Below are 22,629 nucleotides of genomic sequence, written 5' to 3'. Positions count from 1 at the left end.
GTCAAAAGGTGTCACCGGGTCAAATTGTGTCGCCGGGGTCAAACTGTGTCGCCGGGTTCACGTATAGCGGTTGCCTCCGTTGGCACTGCTGAGCCAATGCTGAGAGTTTTACGTCCCTTTGGTGGGGGACCAGTCCCAGCAAAATATCTCCATTGGGGACTTCTCACCCGCGTGGACCAGCTGATTAGGTGGACTTGTTTCACTGGCTTCGGAGACGTGGGCCCTGGCTGGAATTTGAACTTGTCTCCTTTCAACGGAGAGCTTTCAGCTCAACCAAATGAACTAATTAGCGTGGGGTTGACTAACACCATGCCAGCAGAGCGTGCGTATGTTTGTAGATTCCTGTAAAACGCTGGCAACTGTCACGGGGCCACCTCAGATTGTTTAAGCAGCTGTAATACTTTCTCAGCCAGAGTAAGGTTGAAAACTGTTGGTTAAATTAATTCGTAAAGAGTACCCCAGGTTATAAATCTGTGATGTTATGTTGCTATTCGAGTGCCTAATTAACACTAATTACCAGATGAATAAAATAAAATAAATGTATCTAGCAAATAAAGTCAAGTAATTTTCATAACTCTTTGGATAATACAGCATATGAACATCTGAAATATAACCCTTTTTAATGTAATGACAGTCAACTTACACTTGGAGTGATCGCGATGGTGACCCGCACACGTGTGTGGCTGTGCCACTCTGACCGTGCGTTCAGGGCGCTGCTGGAGCTGATGGTCTGCCAGGACGTGATGGACCTCAAGGGCCAAAGGTGCAGCACCAGACACTCACCCACCCACTCACTCACTCACCCACTCACTCACTCACTCACCCACTCACTCATTATTGTTGGTTGTGGTGTTGCCGATGGTATTGTTAGCGCTACAGATAATGTCGCTGCTGTTGGTAGTTGCGTTGGCCTTTGTGTTGGTGGCATGGGTGGTGGAGATAAGGGTGGAGGTGTTCATGGTGGCGGTGGCGACGATGGGGGCGGTGCGGGTGGGGGCGGCGCGTCGGCCGGGAGGGTGACGGTGTGCGTGGTGTCGTGGTTGCCGTGTTACCGTGAGTGCAGGGAGACCGTGGCCCCCCTGGCAATGCCGGCCCCGCTGGAGCCCCGGGGGCATCTGGCCCTAGCGGCCAGGCAGGCTCACCAGGCCGCACTGGGGAGAGGGGAGACGTTGTAAGGACTCGCGTGGAGCATACACAGTCGCACACACACACGCACACGCACTCACACACACGCACACGCTCGCACGCACGCACTCGCACGCACACACACACAGTCGCACGCACACACACAGGCACTGGGACTGCCCTGCCCTGTCCAGCGTCACCTCTGCCTGTAGCTCCCACTCTCTCCTGGGTCTGCAATCCTGCGCGGTGCCCTGATAATTTAATACATCAATCGGTTCCTTTATTTAGAAAGACAAGAGCCCATCGGAACTAAAATTTTCATTTCAATGCTTTCAACGCCGGTTGAAAGCGTTAGCAATGCATTAACTGCATGCGCCCTCTGTAAGAAGGGATCACGATAACTCTCGTACAAAATGATTCAGCACCAACGGACTTTAGTATCCAGTTGTGTTGCTTTAAGGAGCTTGCCAAAAAAAAGTTGCCCCAATTGATCAAAGGGTCGCCCCAATCGTTGAGACAAAGTTCAGCGCTAAATGCACGCGGCCTGGCCTCCTGGCCCTGCCGGCCTGGCCTCCCGGGCCTGACGGCTTCGGCCCGTCTCCCTCCCCACCCTCCCCCGTCTCCCTCCCACCCTCCCCTGTCGGCAGCGACGGGATCCGAGCCGCGTGCCTCATCACGGCCTAGGCCTTGAGACGCTGTGGCTTCTAGCTCCTTGCGCGAGCACCTCTGCTATCGCTAATTAAATACTTCCGAGGACAACTGCGTGTTGGAAAGCGTGACTTCAGAACCTGTGCCTAAGCGTGATGTATCCTCCTTTATTTTAGGGAGAGCTGGGTCGTGAAAGTAATACAGTGCATGTGCAATAAAAGATTGAAAAAAATAACAACAATGTATAAGGTCAAAATATCAAACAATGCAGATACAACTCTTAAACGACATTTGATAGTCAGCAAAGAACTGTGTGTGCTGTGCTGGTGGTGCGGAGTGTGTGTTGAGCCGGTCGCTGCATCTAACCTCCCGTGTGCCTGCAGGGCCCCGCAGGGCCATCCGGACCTGCCGGCCCACCTGGACCCCGTGGCCCCGTGGTAGGTGGCACTTCCACGTGACACAGCTCACTCACGCGTTGACACACGCCACACACGTGCGCAACGCCACACGTCTCACAACGCATCCACCACGTGGTCACGCTCGTGGTCGCGCATTCACACGAATTGACTTTCACAAACTCAACACGCGCAGAGTCACGCACGCACCAAGGTGGGCACTGCCATCTGCAACATGAACAACACGATTTCATAAATCGTGCACGCAGTTGTGCACTCGCTCTCACAGTGACATATAATACGTAACCCAAAACACAATCGATCGCACTTGCACACAACTTGATAAATCACGAATGCACGCTCTCCCGCACAACACAGGCTCTCACACGTGTCATCACGCACACGATCAAATTGTTTCGTGCCGTGCAGGGCCCCTTGGGCGGCTTGGGAGAGCGAGGGGAGGGCGGCGCAGCAGGAGAGAGAGGACACAAGGGCCACCGTGGATTCGCCGGTCTTCCTGGCCCACCAGGCCCACCCGTAAGCCACAGACACACACACACACTCACATACACACACACACACCACACACACACTCACATACACACACATCACACACACACTCACATACACACACACATACACACACACAGACACACACAGACACACACACACACAGACACACACACACAGCCACCATATATTCTGTACAACTACCGCGAATTCATTGCAAATATATCAAATTATATATTTCGTATACCTCATTATTTTTTTCATCATCATCATCATCATCATATATTAGGCTTCAATAATGGTGATCTCTCATGTCATAATGTCTATATTCATTATCCTTTTTTCAAGATCAAGCAAGTACATTGACCAGAATTTTTCCTCTACATATCTGTAATTGGCACCACCTATGTCATCGTTACCAGCAGCGTCCATTCCAGACCCCTTCAAGCTGAATGGCTGTCCGTGTCGGCACGACCATAGCTGCGTTCCGAGCGGCCGGAACGCACCCACCGGCTGTAGTTTTCCCCGCGTTGTTTTTCGACGTTCCTCTTCGGTTTTCGCCATGTGCCGCACCGCGTGCCGTGGCCACCGCGTCTCACCGGCAGGGAGTCGCTCTGCCATCGTGCCGCGTGCCGCCACGTTCGCACCGTCACCGCCGCCGCAGTGAACGGTCTTGTGAGTAAACGCACCGCCAAAGGAACTAACCACTCGTGTCTGTGTGCAACCTCCTCCTCCCGACCAGGGCTTGAGCGGAGAGAGCGGCACGCCCGGCCCCGCGGGCCCTGCTGGAGCGAGGGTGAGTGCACGCTGCGATGCAGCAGCGAGGTCCCCCGTTATAGAATCGTGTAAATAGGAGAATCCTCCGAATTGATGAACTCGGAGGACCAATAAAGTAAATGTGATTGTCTAAATTACAGAGTGACGTTGCCGACAGGCACTTTTTGTTTGGCCAGCTAAAAGGGGCTAAGTTAGCGCAGCAAGGGCTCTAGAGCAGAGAGGTTGATGTCGTGCCAGGAGGAGCTGTAGCGTAGTGGACTTGCCACTGGAGTCAAGCTCAGCCTCGAAAGAGGGGCCTGCTGACTTATGCTACTGGGAAGCGGGGGGGCAGCCGTCGGCACCGCCATCACGAGAGGGTGACTCTCACCAAACCAGGGGTGGCAGCACTTCGACAACGCTCATCTCACCGCCGAGATCGTGCTGGGTCAATGCCACTGTTGTGTTGCTGATATTCAGAGAGGCCATCAGGAATCGCAGCCCCTGGCGATGTTTGTTGAGGATGTGCGTGCCTCTGCACATGCGTCCTGCAGGGTCCCGTTGGTGGCGCTGGTTCCCACGGTAAGGATGGTGCCAATGGTGCTCCTGGTCCTCTCGGTCCTGCCGGCCCCCGTGGACGCAACGGAGAAGCTGGTGCCGCCGTGAGTGCCCCCACATCTGCACTCCATCAACTGCCAGACGGTTTATCCGCCGTGTATTATCCAGCCAAGCAATCCAAAAATCAAACTAATAGGCCAACAACTTTCAAGTTCATCCACCTTTGAACCCTCCTACCAGCTCACCCATCAGCCCATGCATGAATTCATCCATCATGAACCCACCTATCTGCTCTCATTGGCCACCCACGCATTGGCCCATACACAAAACCTTCAATATTCCTTTCAATATCTAATACATCTACCAACCCGTATGCTGAGTTGGTTATCCCCACCCCCAACTAGCAGCTCACCCACCTCCTAAACCCACGTACCAACCTCGTCAGCAGCCAACGCATGCAAGCATACCCACTCTCACTGCTTGGCGCAGAAGTCCTCATTGATGACAGTCACGGCAGATAGACTGTCGATGGCAATTTTCTACTTTTGAAATAAGTTTTTCAGTTATTCCCTCACCACAGCAATTGATTAATTATTAATGGGCAGCCAATGTTAAAAGTTGTACGTGATTGTGAGCGACCTCATCTGGATGGCTGCCGTCCCATAATATTGCATGCAACTGACTGCCATATGTGAAAATAACATTTCTGCAGCGAGTATCATCTACAACAGAAGGTAACATTGCACACTCAGATCGAATGACAGGAGGTGGATGTGTTTAACCCTGTACGGCACTGGACCGTTCGGATCGGAGTCAACCAGCCCCTGTCGGTGGTCATCAGACAAGTGACAAGCGTAACGCAGGGCCGCGCATAGCGAAACGCGCGCTACGCGTACGCAACACGCGCCACGCGTACACAACGCGTGCCCGACGCGTACACAACACGCGTGCCCGACGCTTTCCCGACGCTTGTTTGTGCCCCGGCAGGGTCCCCCCGGTCCCCCCGGCCCCCCAGGACCCCCGTCCGGAGGCTTCGCCGCCGACGAGGCTCAGAACCAGGGCGAGCGCAATCTCGAGCTGGAGGCCTCCATCAGCTCCCTGAATGTGCGCGTGGAGAACATGGTGAGCCCCGACGGCTCGCAGAAGAACCCGGCACGCACCTGCCGCAACCTCAAGCTGTGCTACCCCGACCTGCCCAGCGGTGCGTAGCCCCCACCCCACCGTGCCACCCCCACCCCTCCCCCCACCCACCCCCCACCCCGCACCCCACCGCGCCACCCAGGCGCATCGACACGCCGCAGCGGCCCGAGGCGGCATGCACACGCGGTGTGGTGCAAGGTGAATCAATGATTCGTCTAGAAAGCAATGGCGGTAAACGTACATGTTCGTGCCTGCAGAGGTTTTATCAAATAGTGCAAATGACCGTTATACAGCTATGTGCAGCATTAATTGTAGAAAAGTTAAAACGTGACTTAGTAAAAAATGACTAATTTAAATAATATTTTAATATAATGGAGTAACTAAACGTAGATTTCCCAATCATAAATTAACTTGAAAGTCTTTTGATAATACAAAGGTTTAACTGGGCAATTGCAGTAAGCTAGTAAAATTCTCAACACCTTACCTCCATCACGTGCCGCCTTCACTTACCACCATTCAAATATTCCACACGCGGCATTGTCGCCCCTGCTGTTGCATAACGGTGCCCTCCTGTCCCACCAGGCCTGTACTGGATTGACCCCAACGAGGGCTCCAAGTCGGACGCCATCCAGGTTTGGTGCAACATGGAGACGGGAGAGAGCTGCATGAACGCCGACAATCCCAGCATCGCGCGCAAGAACTGGTGGCTCAAGGCCAGCGGCAGCAAGAAGCACGTCTGGTTCGGAGTCACGATGAGCCCAGATGCCCAGGTCATTGCTGCTGCCTCCAGACACACACACAACCCACTTGGTAATGGCGCAGAGCACACGCGATGCTGCTGCTGCTGCTTCAGAGGTGCGGGGGTGGCATTTGCTAATGGGAAACAGCAGGAAGGACATCAACGCGGGTTGGTAACATGGAGAAATGGCTCTTCTCGTGGTCCTCCAGTGTGTGCCCTCGTCATTTGTACACCATGGCTCAATAGTCATTCAGCTCTCTTCGTCCATTTAGTTTGAAAAATGCAGAAGCAAGAGCTTGCTCCTTTGACTTTTTGAAGAGGTTAATTAGGGAGGTTGACTCATTAATTGATCAAACATTTTAGTTGCTGCCTGGGCTTGATTCCTGGCAATATGCATCAGTGTAAATTGGTATCTCAACCTGGCCTTAGTCTCACCTAGGTTATCTGATCCTACAATGAGGACTTGGTTCCAAGTGTCCGTAAATTCCATACTCGTTTCCGGGTGGCCTTATCACCCATCCGTGGGCTGATGTGGGCTTAGATTTTCAAACAGTGCATGCCTCCAAAGTTTGTGCGTCCTTGCCAACGAGAGGGTAACTGTTTAATCGAGCGAATGATTTCCCCCTGTTGTGCACAGTTCACGTACGGAGAAGACAGCCACAGCACGGAGATCCAGCTCACGTTCCTGCGCCTCTTCTCCACGGAGGCCTCCCAGAAGATCACGTATCACTGCAAGAACAGCGTGGCCTACCAGAACGGAGCCGCTGGGAACCTGCAGCAGGCGCTGCTGCTGCAAGGCTCCAACGAGATGGAAATCCGTGCCGAGGGCAACTCCAAGTTGGCCTACTCTGTGCTGGAAGACGGTTGCACCGTAAGTGCCTGCACCACACGGCGTGCCTACACGCTGGCAAAAACAAACATCCACCGTACAGAGTGAACAGACTGTAGGGGAAAGTGCTGTTAGCTAGCACCTATGAAGGCCGGAATGGCACAGGAGGGCGTGGGTGGCCAGCACCATGCACGGCTACTTTCGTCTCCCTAGTGTTCACATTTACACATCGCACCAAGTACTCATTTGAGGGTGAGTCGACCTAGGGGAGGCCCAGGATCGGTTTAGATATTCGTCGCCAGGTTCGTAGCACCGCGCACATGCACACTCACACCACACTCAGAATAAGCTAAATAAAACTTGTGCGTTCTACATATTTGGCCAAATGTATTCGCTATAGTCACAGGCAGCCACATTCGTAAACACGCAGGTAGCACTCTACGACACGGTGTCACAGGCAGGCACGCCCACCCTCTCACACGCATCGCACACAGCCTCACTAGACAAACGTTGGCATGCGTAGCCGCACACACAACTCAGCACAGCGCCACACGTCAAGTACCCTACGTGGGTATACTCTACACCCTCAAACTCATTACAGCCTCGTACACTCATAGTCACACACGCTTGACAATGTGATGTTATTCAGTTATCTTTTCACGTAAATGTGTACATGGACAGCCCTTTTGTCAATCCACCGCTGGACAAAGGCCTCCCCATGCCGTTCGGTTTGCAGGGGCATTTGTTCCCAGACTTCACCATGCTGGTCAGTGCACGGTGGCAAAGGTGGCAGCACAGCTGCGCAGCACAACGCTAGTACATTTGGGTGCAGTCTGGGTGATGAAGTACGAGGCCAAAGTGAACACAGCAGCGCGTTGTGTTTGTCAGTCTGTGCTGCTGTTGTTGTTGTCGACGCAGCCCACCGGTGGCACGTTCCCTGCTTGTAGCAGAGGCTCACGGTTCGAATCCAGCAGCCGCCCTGATTAATACTGCCGGAGTAATGACCATAATGATACACGGCGTCTGCTTCACGGTGGATGTTACCAATCATCGGGGTCCAAATTTGCTAAATTCAAAAGTGATACCACACATTGCTCAATTGGGGTTATACACAGCAGCAATCATCGCCGACTAACGGCTCCTTGAAACTTGACCGTGAGTGTGTAAGGAGGCTCTAAGAGTGCGTGCGCCTTTGCTCCTGTTCACAGATGCACACCGGCCAGTGGGGCAAGACGGTGATTGAGTACAGAACACCCAAGACCAGCCGTCTGCCTATTGTGGACATCGCACCCAAGGATGTGGGTGGCCCCGATCAGGAGTTTGGTGTAGATATTGGCCCAGTTTGCTTCCTGTAAAAGGACACAGCCCTCTGTACACATCTCCAGAACTGCTGCACTGAAATGGTGATTCCTGTCCAGAAACGGTCCATCCACCCGCTTGCATTTTGGATTTCATTGTGAACAAGGAGCGTTCATCTACCCCGCAGAAGCCAGCGCAAGGTGGTTTCAGCTGACGCTAGTGCTTCAAGTGCCAGAAGTTTCCACGTAATGTTTACACCCGGTCGTGCTTTGTGCCTGTTGCGTTTTTGAGTCTCGTTAAGGTTGCCCAAAGCACGTCGATGGGGAGTATAGTCGTGTGTAATGTACAGGGATCTTAACCTGCTCGGATTGGAGGTGCTACTTCAAAGCGTCCTCACAGATGCAGCTACCTCAGTCAACAAAGAAAACATTCAAGCTATTCAGAGGGTCCCTGTGGCACTACAAACACGAGGGTTCTAGACCAACAGTGCTGACAATTGCAGAACTCGGAGAATGCGTTTGGTGCTATTTCAGGTGCTTAGTCGGCCTGTAGTCCGACCTCCTGGATGTAAACAAAGTCGATGCCATTTTATTTACCACTTTCCCATGTTTTCCAAAATGTGGCCTGTGGATGACTGATTTACGTTTTTTACTCTCCTGTCGACCAATTATTTGAAGAGGACAATGATGGACACTTTCGGGGCATAAACACTAAAGTATTTACCAAATTTAGATTGAGAAGAAAAGTAATGTCAATTTCCAAACCATTGTTAAATTAAATTGAAATAACTATCCCTTGCAATATCATCTCTCTACACAAGATGTTTCTCCCATTGTCTTATTTGTATTGAGTTCGTGTGTTTAATTCCATTAATGTTAACCAAATCTGGGATGTCAATAAAAAAATAATAAAGAAAACTGTAAATTTGAGCGGTGTTTTATTCTGGAATGACAGTTGTTTGTTGATGCATCATTTCCATCTCCATTAAAGCTCCTTACCGCGCCTCGCTCATCATCAACACATTTTACGTATCACGCTGGAGATCAGCAATTCTGAGCATCACCCATGGGTGGCAGCGGTCACTCTTCTGTGCGACCAAAGCCAGAAGCTTGCATCCCATTCCTGACCTGGGCGCCTCTCTGTGTGCAGCGTGTACGTTCTCGCCATGGTCTGCGTGGGTTTCCTCCAGGCTCTCCGTTTTCTTACCGTAGCTACGACAAGAATACCTGCAAATTATTCAAGTGGGGGGATACGTAGCGATATCACCACCCTACTGTGAAAACCTGGCAGGACCAGCCTGAAAACGAATATTGAGGCGGTCGTGGGTAAACAAACGTAGGCATACTAATATGCACACATTCTCAAAGATGCTAAGATAAATATACGAATAGCGCTTTGAAGTCTGAACCACCTGGTTAGCTTAAAGAACTTTACATTCTGAAGGAAAAACGGGAGGACCCGGAGGAAAATGCACGCGACCACGGGGAGAGAGAGAGACACGCACACTCCAAATATACAGCAGCAGCAGGCGTCAGGGTCGAGATGGAACCCACGGCCTCCTGTACACCATGCGAGGTAGTTAACATCTCCTAGCCACCGTGGCATTAACAATACGCTTCCAAGAAGCACTGAGGCTTATAGCGATCAGAATGGTTATATCATTGTTTTATTCATCTCAATTTCAATAGATGTTTTAATCAACGTGATCAAAATCAATGAAATACCCTTGTTGGCAGGTACGTTCTGCATCTTATGACAGTTGTGTTTGTATTTCATATTTATTTCGTATTATTTTAACCTCGTGTTAATCTTTCGTCCGGTCTGGCCACTTTGTCACAGGAGCAAATGATCGGGTGAACACCTTCTGTAGTTAGCTTCGGGAGTTCATCTTCAGTATCAGACATCAGCCTGTGTATGTGCTGTATAGTACCGTATCACATCTCACTCCAATCATCATCGAGCTCGTTTGGTGAGTTCTGTGCAGGGGGCCGGCGTCCACCCCACCGCCCTCGCCGGACCACACACACCACACACACACCACACACACCACCCACACACATCACACACACCACACACACCCACACCACACCACACACCACACACACCACACACACCACCCACACACACCACACACACCACCCACACACACCACACATACCACACACACCACACACACCACACGCACACACCACACACACACACCACACACACACCACACACACACCATACACCACACACACACACTCGCACGCACACACTCGCACTCACACACACTCATACACACTCACACACCACACTCCACACACACCACACCACACACGCACCAACGCTCATGCTACAGCAGCTGTGTGAACGCGCGCGCTCCTGCGTGCAATTATACTGCAACACATGCACGCCCCCACAGCGAACATTACAGCGACTGCGTGAACACGCCCGCGTCGGTGGGCAGCTGTATCCCAAACCGCGCACACACTGCGACTAAGGCTGTAGCAGCGGCGCGAACACGCGCGCCCCTGCAGGCGATCATTCTAACGCGCGCACGCCCCACGGTGAACATGACGGCAGCAGCGGCGCGAACACGCGCGCCCCTGCAGGCGATCATTCTAACGCGTGCTCGGGCTGCGGCTCGGCCCTCGCTCTCGCCGCTCGTCCGCCCACGCAGCGGCTCCACACACACAAATCGCACTGCACCGATGCTCTGTGCTAACGTTTATTACAAGGCGCAAAACCTTGCACTGCCCGGAGGAAATATTCTGCGAGCAGAGCCTATCCTATCACTACGCATTCCCCCAAATACTCAGGCGCCCTGTGACGCACCTCGCAGCCGTTCTCACTGCGTCGCACGGACGCGGAGGCGGAGGAGGCAGGCAGGGAGTCGGTCCCTGACACCAAGCGGCTGGAGATCAGAAGACGCTTGAACCGTTTCGGGTTCCCCTTTTTATGCCCTGGGATTTCAAAAATCCAGGGTTACATTACATCATCCTGCACAGCCAATCATGCGCCTACCTTTCGATTGTCAAACGTTTCGCTGCCGTTACCTAGGGCATTACGTTACGCTATCCCCCGGCCCATTGTCCATGTGCCCGCATTCCTTACCCCTGACCGCCCAGCTGCCGAATACAAACCCGCGGTGGGCGCAGGGATTTCCCTCCCACCTCCGCGTCTGCGCTGCTCGCCTAATATTTCACCTTGAGCCCTCTCCGCTGCTGTGAGCATCTCATTGCGGTGAGCCCGGTGAGCTTCTGTGCGCCCATACAATTTTAATTTGTCCTGGGGGGGGGGGGGGGGTCGGCCAATCTCCTGGCACTGGGAAACCGTGGGACTTCCCCTCTCGGGGCCCTTCGGATGAAAACCCGTGGTGCCAGGCGACTCCCCGCCGGGACACTCCATGAGTGCGCTGCGTGCGGGTCGCGTGTTTAGTGCAGGGGCCGGGGGGGGGGGGAGTCGCGGCGCTTGTGGAGTTTCTCTGCGGTTGTGGCACCACAGTTACTCCCGCAATATCCGACATCTCCACGAAGGCAGCTCCATTCTAGTCTTGGATTCTGAGCAGACATTTCTCGAGTTTCTCTCTGGCGTAGTCATCGTCCGAGTAGCCGCACTGTGGTGGTGCCGGTGGGGGCTGTGCAAGTCGCCGGGTGAGTGGCTGCTGGCTGAGTTGCCATTCCTTGCCCGGGGGGCTGACACACTTCGGTGACCACCGTCACGTGGGGCTCGTCGATGGGCCGTCACTTGCGGCCTGGACCGCAAAGTCCTCGAGGCCTCATGGAGGTGGCGAGCCGGCCACGTGCAGCTTGTCAGATGGCAGCAGCAGCAGCAAGAGTTGTCGCCATTCCATCTGCAACGCGCCATCCGTCTGACGAGGACGTCACGTTTAGGTTTCCAGAGTCCTTCAACGTTCAGTTGCTTCACTCGAATACCTCTCCGATCGGCTTCTGGCTCTTTAATAAAAGTGAAATTCATTCATTGTCAGCATGCAGCTCTCCTGACCACTACCTGGATTCGAATGAACCGACGTCCATTTCGCCCGTACGACGACGGCCTTCGTCGTGTTCAGCAGCGCCCCTCATGGCGCCCCCTGCCGTGCGACCCCGACAAGACACCCAGTGACCCCCCACCACCATCACCACCACCACCCCCATCAGCATCGTGCTGCTGTCAAACCCACGACGGTTTCAAACGTGGCGGCCCCCACACTGATGATGTCTCAGGTGGCACGAGGACGCGTGACGACGGTTGGGGCCACCCGAGAGGATGAAGGCCACGTCGCCCACTCCACGTTACCGCTCGCTCGGCTCGATTTTATTAAAGAATCGATTCTCTCGAACCCGCGCGACGGAATCGCGGCGCGGAGTCGAGGAATCGAACACTCGAGTCCCGTGGCCGTGACGTCACAGCCCCGTCTGAATTTCCCAGCGCGGATTAGCGGCGCCCCCGCGTCTCCGCGGCTCCCATTGGTCGCTGGGTGCTCGTGGTCGGCTCAATAACCAATGGCGACGCGCGAGGCCGGCGGCCGCGCGTGCGTGCTGGGAATTGTGAAGGCGGAGAGGGAGGCGACGTCCCGGGCCTCCGGCCGCGTCCAGCAAAGCGCAGCGGCGGTGGCGGTGAGAGACACACAGACACTCACACACAGACACACACACACAGACACTCACACACAGACACTCACACACAGACACTCACACACAGACACTCACACACAGACACTCACACACAGACACTCACACACAGACACTCACACACAGACACTCACACACAGACACTCACACACAGACACTCACACACAGACACTCACACACAGACACTCACACACAGACACTCACACACAGACACTCACACACAGACACTCACACACAGACACTCACACACAGACACTCACACACAGACACTCACACACAGACACTCACACACAGACACACAGACACTCACACACAGACACTCACACACACAGACACTCACACACAGACACTCACACACAGACACTCACACACAGACACTCACACACAGACACTCACACACAGACACTCACACACAGACACTCACACACAGACACTCACACACAGACACTCACACACAGACACTCACACACAGACACTCACACACAGACACTCACACACAGACACTCACACACAGACACTCACACACAGACACTCACACACAGACACTCACACACAGACACTCACACACAGACACTCACACACAGACACTCACACACAGACACTCACACACAGACACTCACACACAGACACTCACACACAGACACTCACACACAGACACTCACACACAGACACTCACACACAGACACTCACACACAGACACTCACACACAGACACTCACACACAGACACTCACACACAGACACTCACACACAGACACTCACACACAGACACTCACACACACAGACACTCACACACAGACACTCACACACAGACACTCACACACACATACACTCACACACAGACACTCACACACAGACACTCACACACAGACACTCACACACAGACACTCACACACAGACACTCACACACAGACACACAGACACTCACACACAGACACTCACACACACAGACACTCACACACAGACACTCACACACAGACACTCACACACAGACACTCACACACAGACACTCACACACAGACACTCACACACAGACACTCACACACAGACACTCACACACAGACACTCACACACAGACACTCACACACAGACACTCACACACAGACACTCACACACAGACACTCACACACAGACACTCACACACAGACACTCACACACAGACACTCACACACAGACACTCACACACAGACACTCACACACACAGACACTCACACACAGACACTCACACACAGACACTCACACACACATACACTCACACACAGACACTCACACACAGACACTCACACACAGACACTCACACACAGACACACAGACACTCACACACAGACACTCACACACACAGACACTCACACACAGACACTCACACACAGACACTCACACACAGACACTCACACACAGACACTCACACACAGACACTCACACACAGACACTCACACACAGACACTCACACACAGACACTCACACACAGACACTCACACACAGACACTCACACACAGACACTCACACACAGACACTCACACACAGACACTCACACACAGACACTCACACACAGACACTCACACACAGACACTCACACACAGACACTCACACACAGACACTCACACACAGACACTCACACACAGACACTCACACACAGACACTCACACACAGACACTCACACACAGACACTCACACACAGACACTCACACACAGACACTCACACACAGACACTCACACACAGACACTCACACACAGACACTCACACACACAGACACTCACACACAGACACTCACACACAGACACTCACACACACATACACTCACACACAGACACTCACACACAGACACTCACACACAGACACTCACACACAGACACTCACACACAGACACACAGACACTCACACACACAGACACTCACACACAGACACTCACACACAGACACTCACACACAGACACTCACACACAGACACTCACACACAGACACTCACACACAGACACTCACACACAGACACTCACACACAGACACTCACACACAGACACTCACACACAGACACTCACACACAGACACTCACACACAGACACTCACACACAGACACTCACACACAGACACTCACACACAGACACTCACACACAGACACTCACACACAGACACTCACACACACAGACACTCACACACAGACACTCACACACAGACACTCACACACACATACACTCACACACACATACACTCACACACAGACACTCACACACAGACACTCACACACAGACACTCACACACAGACACTCACACACAGACACACAGACACTCACACACAGACACTCACACACACAGACACTCACACACAGACACTCACACACAGACACTCACACACAGACACTCACACACAGACACTCACACACAGACACTCACACACAGACACTCACACACAGACACTCACACACAGACACTCACACACAGACACTCACACACAGACACTCACACACAGACACTCACACACAGACACTCACACACAGACACTCACACACACAGACACTCACACACAGACACTCACACACAGACACTCACACACACATACACTCACACACAGACACTCACACACAGACACTCACACACAGACACTCACACACAGACACTCACACACAGACACTCACACACACAGACACTCACACACACATACACTCACACACAGACACTCACACACAGACACTCACACACAGACACTCACACACAGACACTCACACACAGACACTCACACACAGACACTCACACACAGACACTCACACACAGACACTCACACACAGACACTCACACACAGACACTCACACACAGACACTCACACACAGACACTCACACACAGACACTCACACACAGACACTCACACACAGACACTCACACACAGACACTCACACACAGACACTCACACACAGACACTCACACACAGACACTCACACACAGACACTCACACACAGACACTCACACACAGACACTCACACACAGACACTCACACACAGACACACAGACACAGACACACAGACACAGACACACAGACACACATACACACAGACACTCACACACAGACACACACACACAGACACTCACACACAGACACTCACACACAGACACACACACACAGACACTCACACACAGACACACACACACAGACACTCACACACAGACACTCACACACAGACACTCACACACAGACACTCACACACAGACACTCACACACAGACACTCACACACAGACACTCACACACAGACACTCACACACAGACACTCACACACAGACACTCACACACAGACACTCACACACAGACACTCACACACAGACACTCACACACAGACACTCACACACAGACACTCACACACAGACACTCACACACAGACACTCACACACAGACACTCACACACAGACACTCACACACACATACACTCACACACAGACACTCACACACAGACACACACACACACAGACACTCACACACAGACACTCACACACAGACACTCACACACAGACACTCACACACAGACACTCACACACAGACACTCACACACAGACACACACACACAGACACTCACACACAGACACTCACACACAGACACTCACACACAGACACTCACACACAGACACTCACACACAGACACTCACACACAGACACTCACACACAGACACTCACACACAGACACTCACACACAGACACACACACACAGACACACACACACAGACACTCACACACAGACACACACACACAGACACACACACACAGACACTCACACACAGACACTCACACACAGACACTCACACACAGACACACACACACAGACACTCACACACAGACACTCAGACACAGACACTCACACACAGACACTCACACACAGACACTCACACACAGACACTCACACACAGACACTCACACACAGACACTCACACACAGACACTCACACACAGACACTCACACACAGACACTCACACACAGACACTCACACACAGACACTCACACACAGACACTCACACACAGACACTCACACACAGACACACACACACACAGACACTCACACACAGACACACACACACAGACACTCACACACAGACACTCACACACAGACACTCACACACAGACACTCACACACAGACACTCACACACAGACACTCACACACACATACACTCACACACAGACACTCACACACAGACACACACACACACAGACACTCACACACAGACACTCACACACAGACACTCACACACAGACACTCACACACAGACACTCACACACAGACACTCACACACAGACACACACACACAGACACTCACACACAGACACTCACACACAGACACTCACACACAGACACTCACACACAGACACTCACACACAGACACTCACACACAGACACTCACACACAGACACTCACACACAGACACTCACACACAGACACTCACACACAGACACTCACACACAGACACTCACACACAGACACACACACACAGACACTCACACACAGACACACACACACAGACACACACACACAGACACTCACACACAGACACTCACACACAGACACTCACACACAGACACACACACACAGACACTCACACACAGACACTCAGACACAGACACTCACACACAGACACTCACACACAGACACTCACACACAGACACTCACACACAGACACTCACACACAGACACTCACACACAGACACTCACACACAGACACTCACACACAGACACTCACACACAGACACTCACACACAGACACTCACACACAGACACTCACACACAGACACTCACACACAGACACTCACACACAGACACTCACACACAGACACTCACACACAGACACTCAGACACAGACACTCACACACAGACACTCACACACAGACACTCACACACAGACACTCACACACAGACACTCACACACAGACACTCACACACAGACACTCACACACAGACACTCACACACAGACACTCACACACAGACACTCACACACAGACACTCACACACAGACACTCACACACAGACACTCACACACAGACACTCACACACAGACACTCACACACAGACACTCACACACATACACACAGACACTCACACACAGACACACACACACAGACACACAGACACACACACAGACACTCACACACAGACACACACACACAGACAGTCACACACAGACACTCACACTCACACACAGACACACACACACACACAGACACTCACACACAGACACACACACACACAGACACTCACACTCACACACAGACACACACACACACAGACACTCACACTCACACACATACACACAGACACACACACACTCACACACAGACACACATACACACAGACACACACACACAGACACACAGACACAGACACACAGACACACAGACACAGACAGACACACACAGACACACACAACAACCGCCATTCGCCACTAAGTGGCGGTGACGTCACCACGACGCTTGTGCCAGGCCATGTGCACCTTGAGGCCACGTGAAGTGTCGAACGCCCGCTGGCAGGAGGTCACGGGGCAGACCCAGGTGCCACGGGTCGACTGACCGAGATGACCGAGATGACTGGCTGATGCACCACCTGTGCCCCCTACTGTGCCAACTTGCTGTGCTTTAGCCACCCGGCGCTCCGCTCGTTGTTGTGAGCGTCGCTCCTCCGCCCTCCGTTGTTGTTGGAGGGCGACTGCCTCCAACTGCCCAGTAGCGTCCTTCACGAGCCTCCTCCACTGAGGCCGATCTTGACACCGCTGGTACCAGTCATCGGCAAGTCCACTCAGCTCCACGTCCTCCTGTACCACATCACTCCATCTCTTCTCTAGCCCGTGCCGCGCCCGTTTAGCCCCCTCGATCCGGCCGAACAAAAGCTGTTTAGGCATGCGGTGGCTGGGCATGCGGGCTACATGACCCAGCCAACGCAGCCTTGCCTGCCGGAGGAGCTCACTGATGGGACTTTGCCCAGATCTTTCAAGGACTTGTGAGCTCCTCACACAATCCAGCCTGGTCAAACCCAGGATGGATCGTAGGCAGGCCAGCCTAAATGTTTCCAACCGGCGAAGATGCTCCACTAGGGGGGTCCACGTTTCGCAAGCGTAGAGAAGGGAGGGAATGACCGTGGCCGAGAAGACCTGAAGCTTCGTGCGGAGCGACAGACCAGGTAGCTTCCACACAGCGTTACGCAACCGATGAAAAGATATTGCCGCTCGACTGATTCGGAGTGAGACCTCTGCTGATAAACTGGAGCTGGTCATGAGCACACTGCCCAGGTATGGGAAACTCTCTACTCTCTCCACAACTGCCCCATCACCGATTGGGAGTTGTGGGGGCGGAGTGCCCGATGGTACAAAATACCCAGGCAGGTGCTTAGTTTTGGTGGGGCTGATGGTAAGGCCCCACCTCTTAGTGGCACACTCCAGCCTCAGCAGCAGCGTCTCCAACTCCTCTTCTGAATGAGCAGCTATTACCAAATCATCGGCATACACTAAACTTAACCATCACTAAACTACGATTTAAACAGACACACACACACACAGACACACACAGACACACACACAGACACAGACACACACACACAGACACACACACAGACACAGACACACACACACAGACACACACACAGACACAGACACACACACAGACACACACAGACACACAGACACACACACACACACACACAGACACACAGACACACACACACAGACACACACACACAGACACACACACAGACACACACACACACAGACACACACAGACACACACAGACACACAGACACACACACACACACAGACACACACAGACACACACACACACACACAGACACCACACACACACAGACACACACACAGACACCACACACACAGACACACACACAGACACACACACACAGACACACACACACATACACACAGACACACAGACACACACACAGACATACACACACAGACACACACACAGACACACAAACACAGACACACACACACACAGACACACACGGACACACACACAGACACACAGAGACACATTCACTCTCTCTACAGAGACACGTTTGCTCTCGATGGAGATTCACCCTCTACAGGGAGAGAGAGATTCACTGTCTCATATACAGGGTCACTTGCCTGTATATGAGCCACGCTGAGATTCACTCTCTCGTCGGTACAGGGAGTGACTGTCTTTATATATCCACAATCGATACCCATGTCTCCTGGTGTCTTTATAGAACCCAGATAGCCGTTGTAGAGCCGGGTGAGACCACATTGAGACCCACTGTCCTGTATAGGACCGGGTCAGTCGCGCTGAGATTCACTGTCTCGTCTCTGGAGGGTGACTCTGGAAGCAGCTGAGAGACACATTGAGATGCTGTCCTCGTGATACACACCGGGCGAGACTACATGGGGTGACTGCCTCCACTCTACAAGCAGGTTAACCGCTCCAATATTCGCTGTCTCTTCATGTGTAGGGGCGACGTCTTTATAGAGCCAGGTCAGACATTGAGGAGTCATGATATCGTATCTATACGGTTCACGTCTTTAAAGAAGCAGGTCTCCCGTCGTATGGCTGGCTGCAGAATAGCATATTTCTTGTAAGGGATGCAAGCGAGTTGTCAAAGGTTTCTGTCACAGATCTTTAGGCAATCCAGGGCCTCCTGGGTGAGGTTGTGGATGATGAGTTCGTTACCTCCGAATGAGCGTGGAGGCGTAGGGATTGATGAGATATTGCAATGTGTGTGTCCTTCCGCAGTGGGCTGCTTTTAATCTTCCACTTGTTGTGGAGATCAGCGCAGTGACCTCGAGGTGAAAGAAGCAGACGGAACACATTGAAGTTCTTGGTCCTCATGTGCAGGGTTAAGTGGCTTTCTAGAATATGGTGAGACCGTGTTGAGATCACCTCTGTTCTACAAGGAGAGATCGTCTTCATAGAACCACGTGAAGCCTCATTGACGTGAGTGGCCTGCAGGGAGAAATAGAGTGTCTTCACGTAGCCCGTTGATGGCAGTTTGAGACTCACGATGATGGCTGCACGCTGGGTCTGTGTCTAACCATGTCCAGCTGTCTCCTACAGGAGGCAACTTACTTTATAGGACTAGGTGAGGCCCTATACAGCTTGCTTGCACCCCCACCCAACTTGTTCTGGCACTTCTTGCTCTCACATTATATTTGCGCTGTTTATTTCATTCGTGTGTATTTAAGTGACGTCTATTAAATACCTCTGTTTTAGTGCAATATTCCCGAAGGACTCTGTATTCGTTCTCTGCAACATTGATGTGTTTCTTGTTCCTTGTCGCTGTGTTCACACTCCACCCAGCTCCCTTGTAGAATTGCCGGGCAACTGGCTAAACAGGATTATCCGTGCAACAAATATAATAAGCTCAAACTCAAAACCCATTGATACTTTCACTTGCAGCGGGTGATTTCTTACATTAAACCACGTTCGTTTTTACTTTGAGATTACCGACTTTGGGAAATGAATAATTGTCCCTTCCACCATTGCTTGGACTGTGTGGTGCAGTGTCATTGCCTGTTCCGTGCAGTGAGTGCAGTTGTCATGCAGCTGGGGCTCTTTGTAAACTCTCTTCGCTGGAACATTTCCCCTTGTGGAGTGTCGCTCATTACCCTACGCTAATGCATGCGCATTGGTCTATACTTCATTTTGTAGATGCAAAAAGGGTTTGTTGTATAACAATAGGTTTTACACTTTCCTTGAAAAGGCATTCTGTTTGGTGTTTTCACATCTTAACACAACTGCTTTATTGCCAGGAAGGCTACAGCCTATTGTCATGTTTTGATACTGGCAAGAAAGATCCCGTAGGGTTTGTTGTATTATGTACGGATGATGTCACGTGTTTTATGGTGTTCCTCGTCTTGGTTAAGTGTATGATGTCGAGAAGGCATTTGTTGGAAACCCATCCAATGGGGTTTCAGGCTCAATCCTTTGTCTTCGTAAGTGAAATTGGTGGTGTTGGCACATATGAAGAGCATTGGGAGGAAGAGATATTTGTGGGGTTATCACCGAAACGTGTTTTCAACTTGCGTAAAAAAAATAACATTTAAACACAACCTGTGTGTGTGTTTTTTTGGCCCCATACTTTTAGAAATAAGTGCAACTGTGAGTGCATGTGGAAGGCACATCTTTGAGGAGTGCGGTGGAAGATGCAGCTTTGGGAAGTGTCCCCTCCTCAAGCTGGGAAATTAAGGTTGTTGGACCGGCTGCCCCAGTCTCGACTTGTCGCGTCCAGTTTCATTTGCAGTCTCAAACAGTTGGGCAACACTCATCGCTTCAAGGTAGGCCATGTACTGGGTGGTCACACTATATATAAACAATGAGTGGCATTTAACTTCAATGCGTAATAATACACGAAGCAATGTTGATGCACAGCTCAAGTTAGCGTGGACAGAAAATTGGTGTGTGCGCTGTGAAGGAGTGGTCACGTGATCCGTGGGGTCCGAGGGGGCATTTGTTAATGTGTACCTGCTAAACTACATACAGGAGGTAGTATTAATTTACTTGGCAACAAAAACATAACAACAAGGTTTTGAAAGACTTTCAGAAATGCATTTGTACGACCAAGACGGATGTATCTGTAAAAAGCCAAGATTGGCACGAGAGCATGCACGAGGCCATCATCATTCGGTCTCAGCCCAAGTTGTTATGCCATTTATGAGATGCAAATAACCCAGGCTTTTACCAATACTGTCTTGGGAGGCGTTTATCCAGCAGTGGATTGATACCATTACATTGAGAAGTAATCAGCTAAAATCTATTCTGGGCATAGTTTCAACCGGCTCTGTCGGGGTCACCTACAGGAATATATTTCCATACTCCGCACGTGATATCCAGTAGAACTCTCACTGTAGCTGTGGCTATCGTCACATGCCTGCTCCACTCTACTAGTGACCCAGAAAATATTCGGTGAGAAATTCGGCTCTGAGTGTATTCACATGTGCATTTTCCCACTCGTTGATTATTGTATAGGTGCCTGAAATTGGGATTTTTTTTTTCGTTTTCGTCATGCATAAAATTGAGCCATATTAAAAT

The 22,629-nt window shown here is 51.7% G+C and overlaps 2 protein-coding genes across 6 annotated transcripts in view; both read left to right on the top strand.

Moving 5' to 3' along the window:
• LOC144934637 (uncharacterized) overlaps nucleotides 1-8,869 on the top strand; it is a 43,187-nt gene extending 34,318 nt beyond the window's left edge. The window contains exons 39-48 of the mRNA XM_078860664.1: nucleotides 710-763; nucleotides 1,064-1,171; nucleotides 2,157-2,210; nucleotides 2,598-2,705; nucleotides 3,421-3,474; nucleotides 3,986-4,093; nucleotides 4,977-5,190; nucleotides 5,712-5,899; nucleotides 6,506-6,739; nucleotides 7,906-8,869. Coding sequence (XP_078716790.1) covers nucleotides 710-763; nucleotides 1,064-1,171; nucleotides 2,157-2,210; nucleotides 2,598-2,705; nucleotides 3,421-3,474; nucleotides 3,986-4,093; nucleotides 4,977-5,190; nucleotides 5,712-5,899; nucleotides 6,506-6,739; nucleotides 7,906-8,052 — 1,269 coding nt within the window. The 3' untranslated portion in view covers nucleotides 8,053-8,869. The remainder of the gene's footprint in view (nucleotides 1-709; nucleotides 764-1,063; nucleotides 1,172-2,156; nucleotides 2,211-2,597; nucleotides 2,706-3,420; nucleotides 3,475-3,985; nucleotides 4,094-4,976; nucleotides 5,191-5,711; nucleotides 5,900-6,505; nucleotides 6,740-7,905) is intronic.
• A 3,640-nt stretch (nucleotides 8,870-12,509) lies between these two features.
• The window catches only part of ANKIB1 (ankyrin repeat and IBR domain containing 1), a 34,115-nt gene continuing 23,995 nt past the window's right edge, over nucleotides 12,510-22,629 (top strand). For 3 of the 5 annotated variants that reach the window (XM_078860651.1, XM_078860653.1, XM_078860649.1), the window contains exon 1: nucleotides 12,510-12,597. The gene's annotated coding sequence lies outside the window, so the exon portion shown is untranslated. Of the gene's footprint in view, nucleotides 12,598-21,685; nucleotides 21,876-22,629 lie in introns of all 5 variants that reach the window. The other 2 variants (XM_078860652.1, XM_078860650.1) reach the window with 1 other exon arrangement.

Source organism: Lampetra fluviatilis, chromosome 10 (genome assembly GCF_964198595.1).
Source record: "Lampetra fluviatilis chromosome 10, kcLamFluv1.1, whole genome shotgun sequence".
In the NCBI taxonomy this organism is placed as follows: domain Eukaryota; kingdom Metazoa; phylum Chordata; class Hyperoartia; order Petromyzontiformes; family Petromyzontidae; genus Lampetra; species Lampetra fluviatilis.
This window is presented reverse-complemented; position numbering and strand designations above follow the sequence as displayed.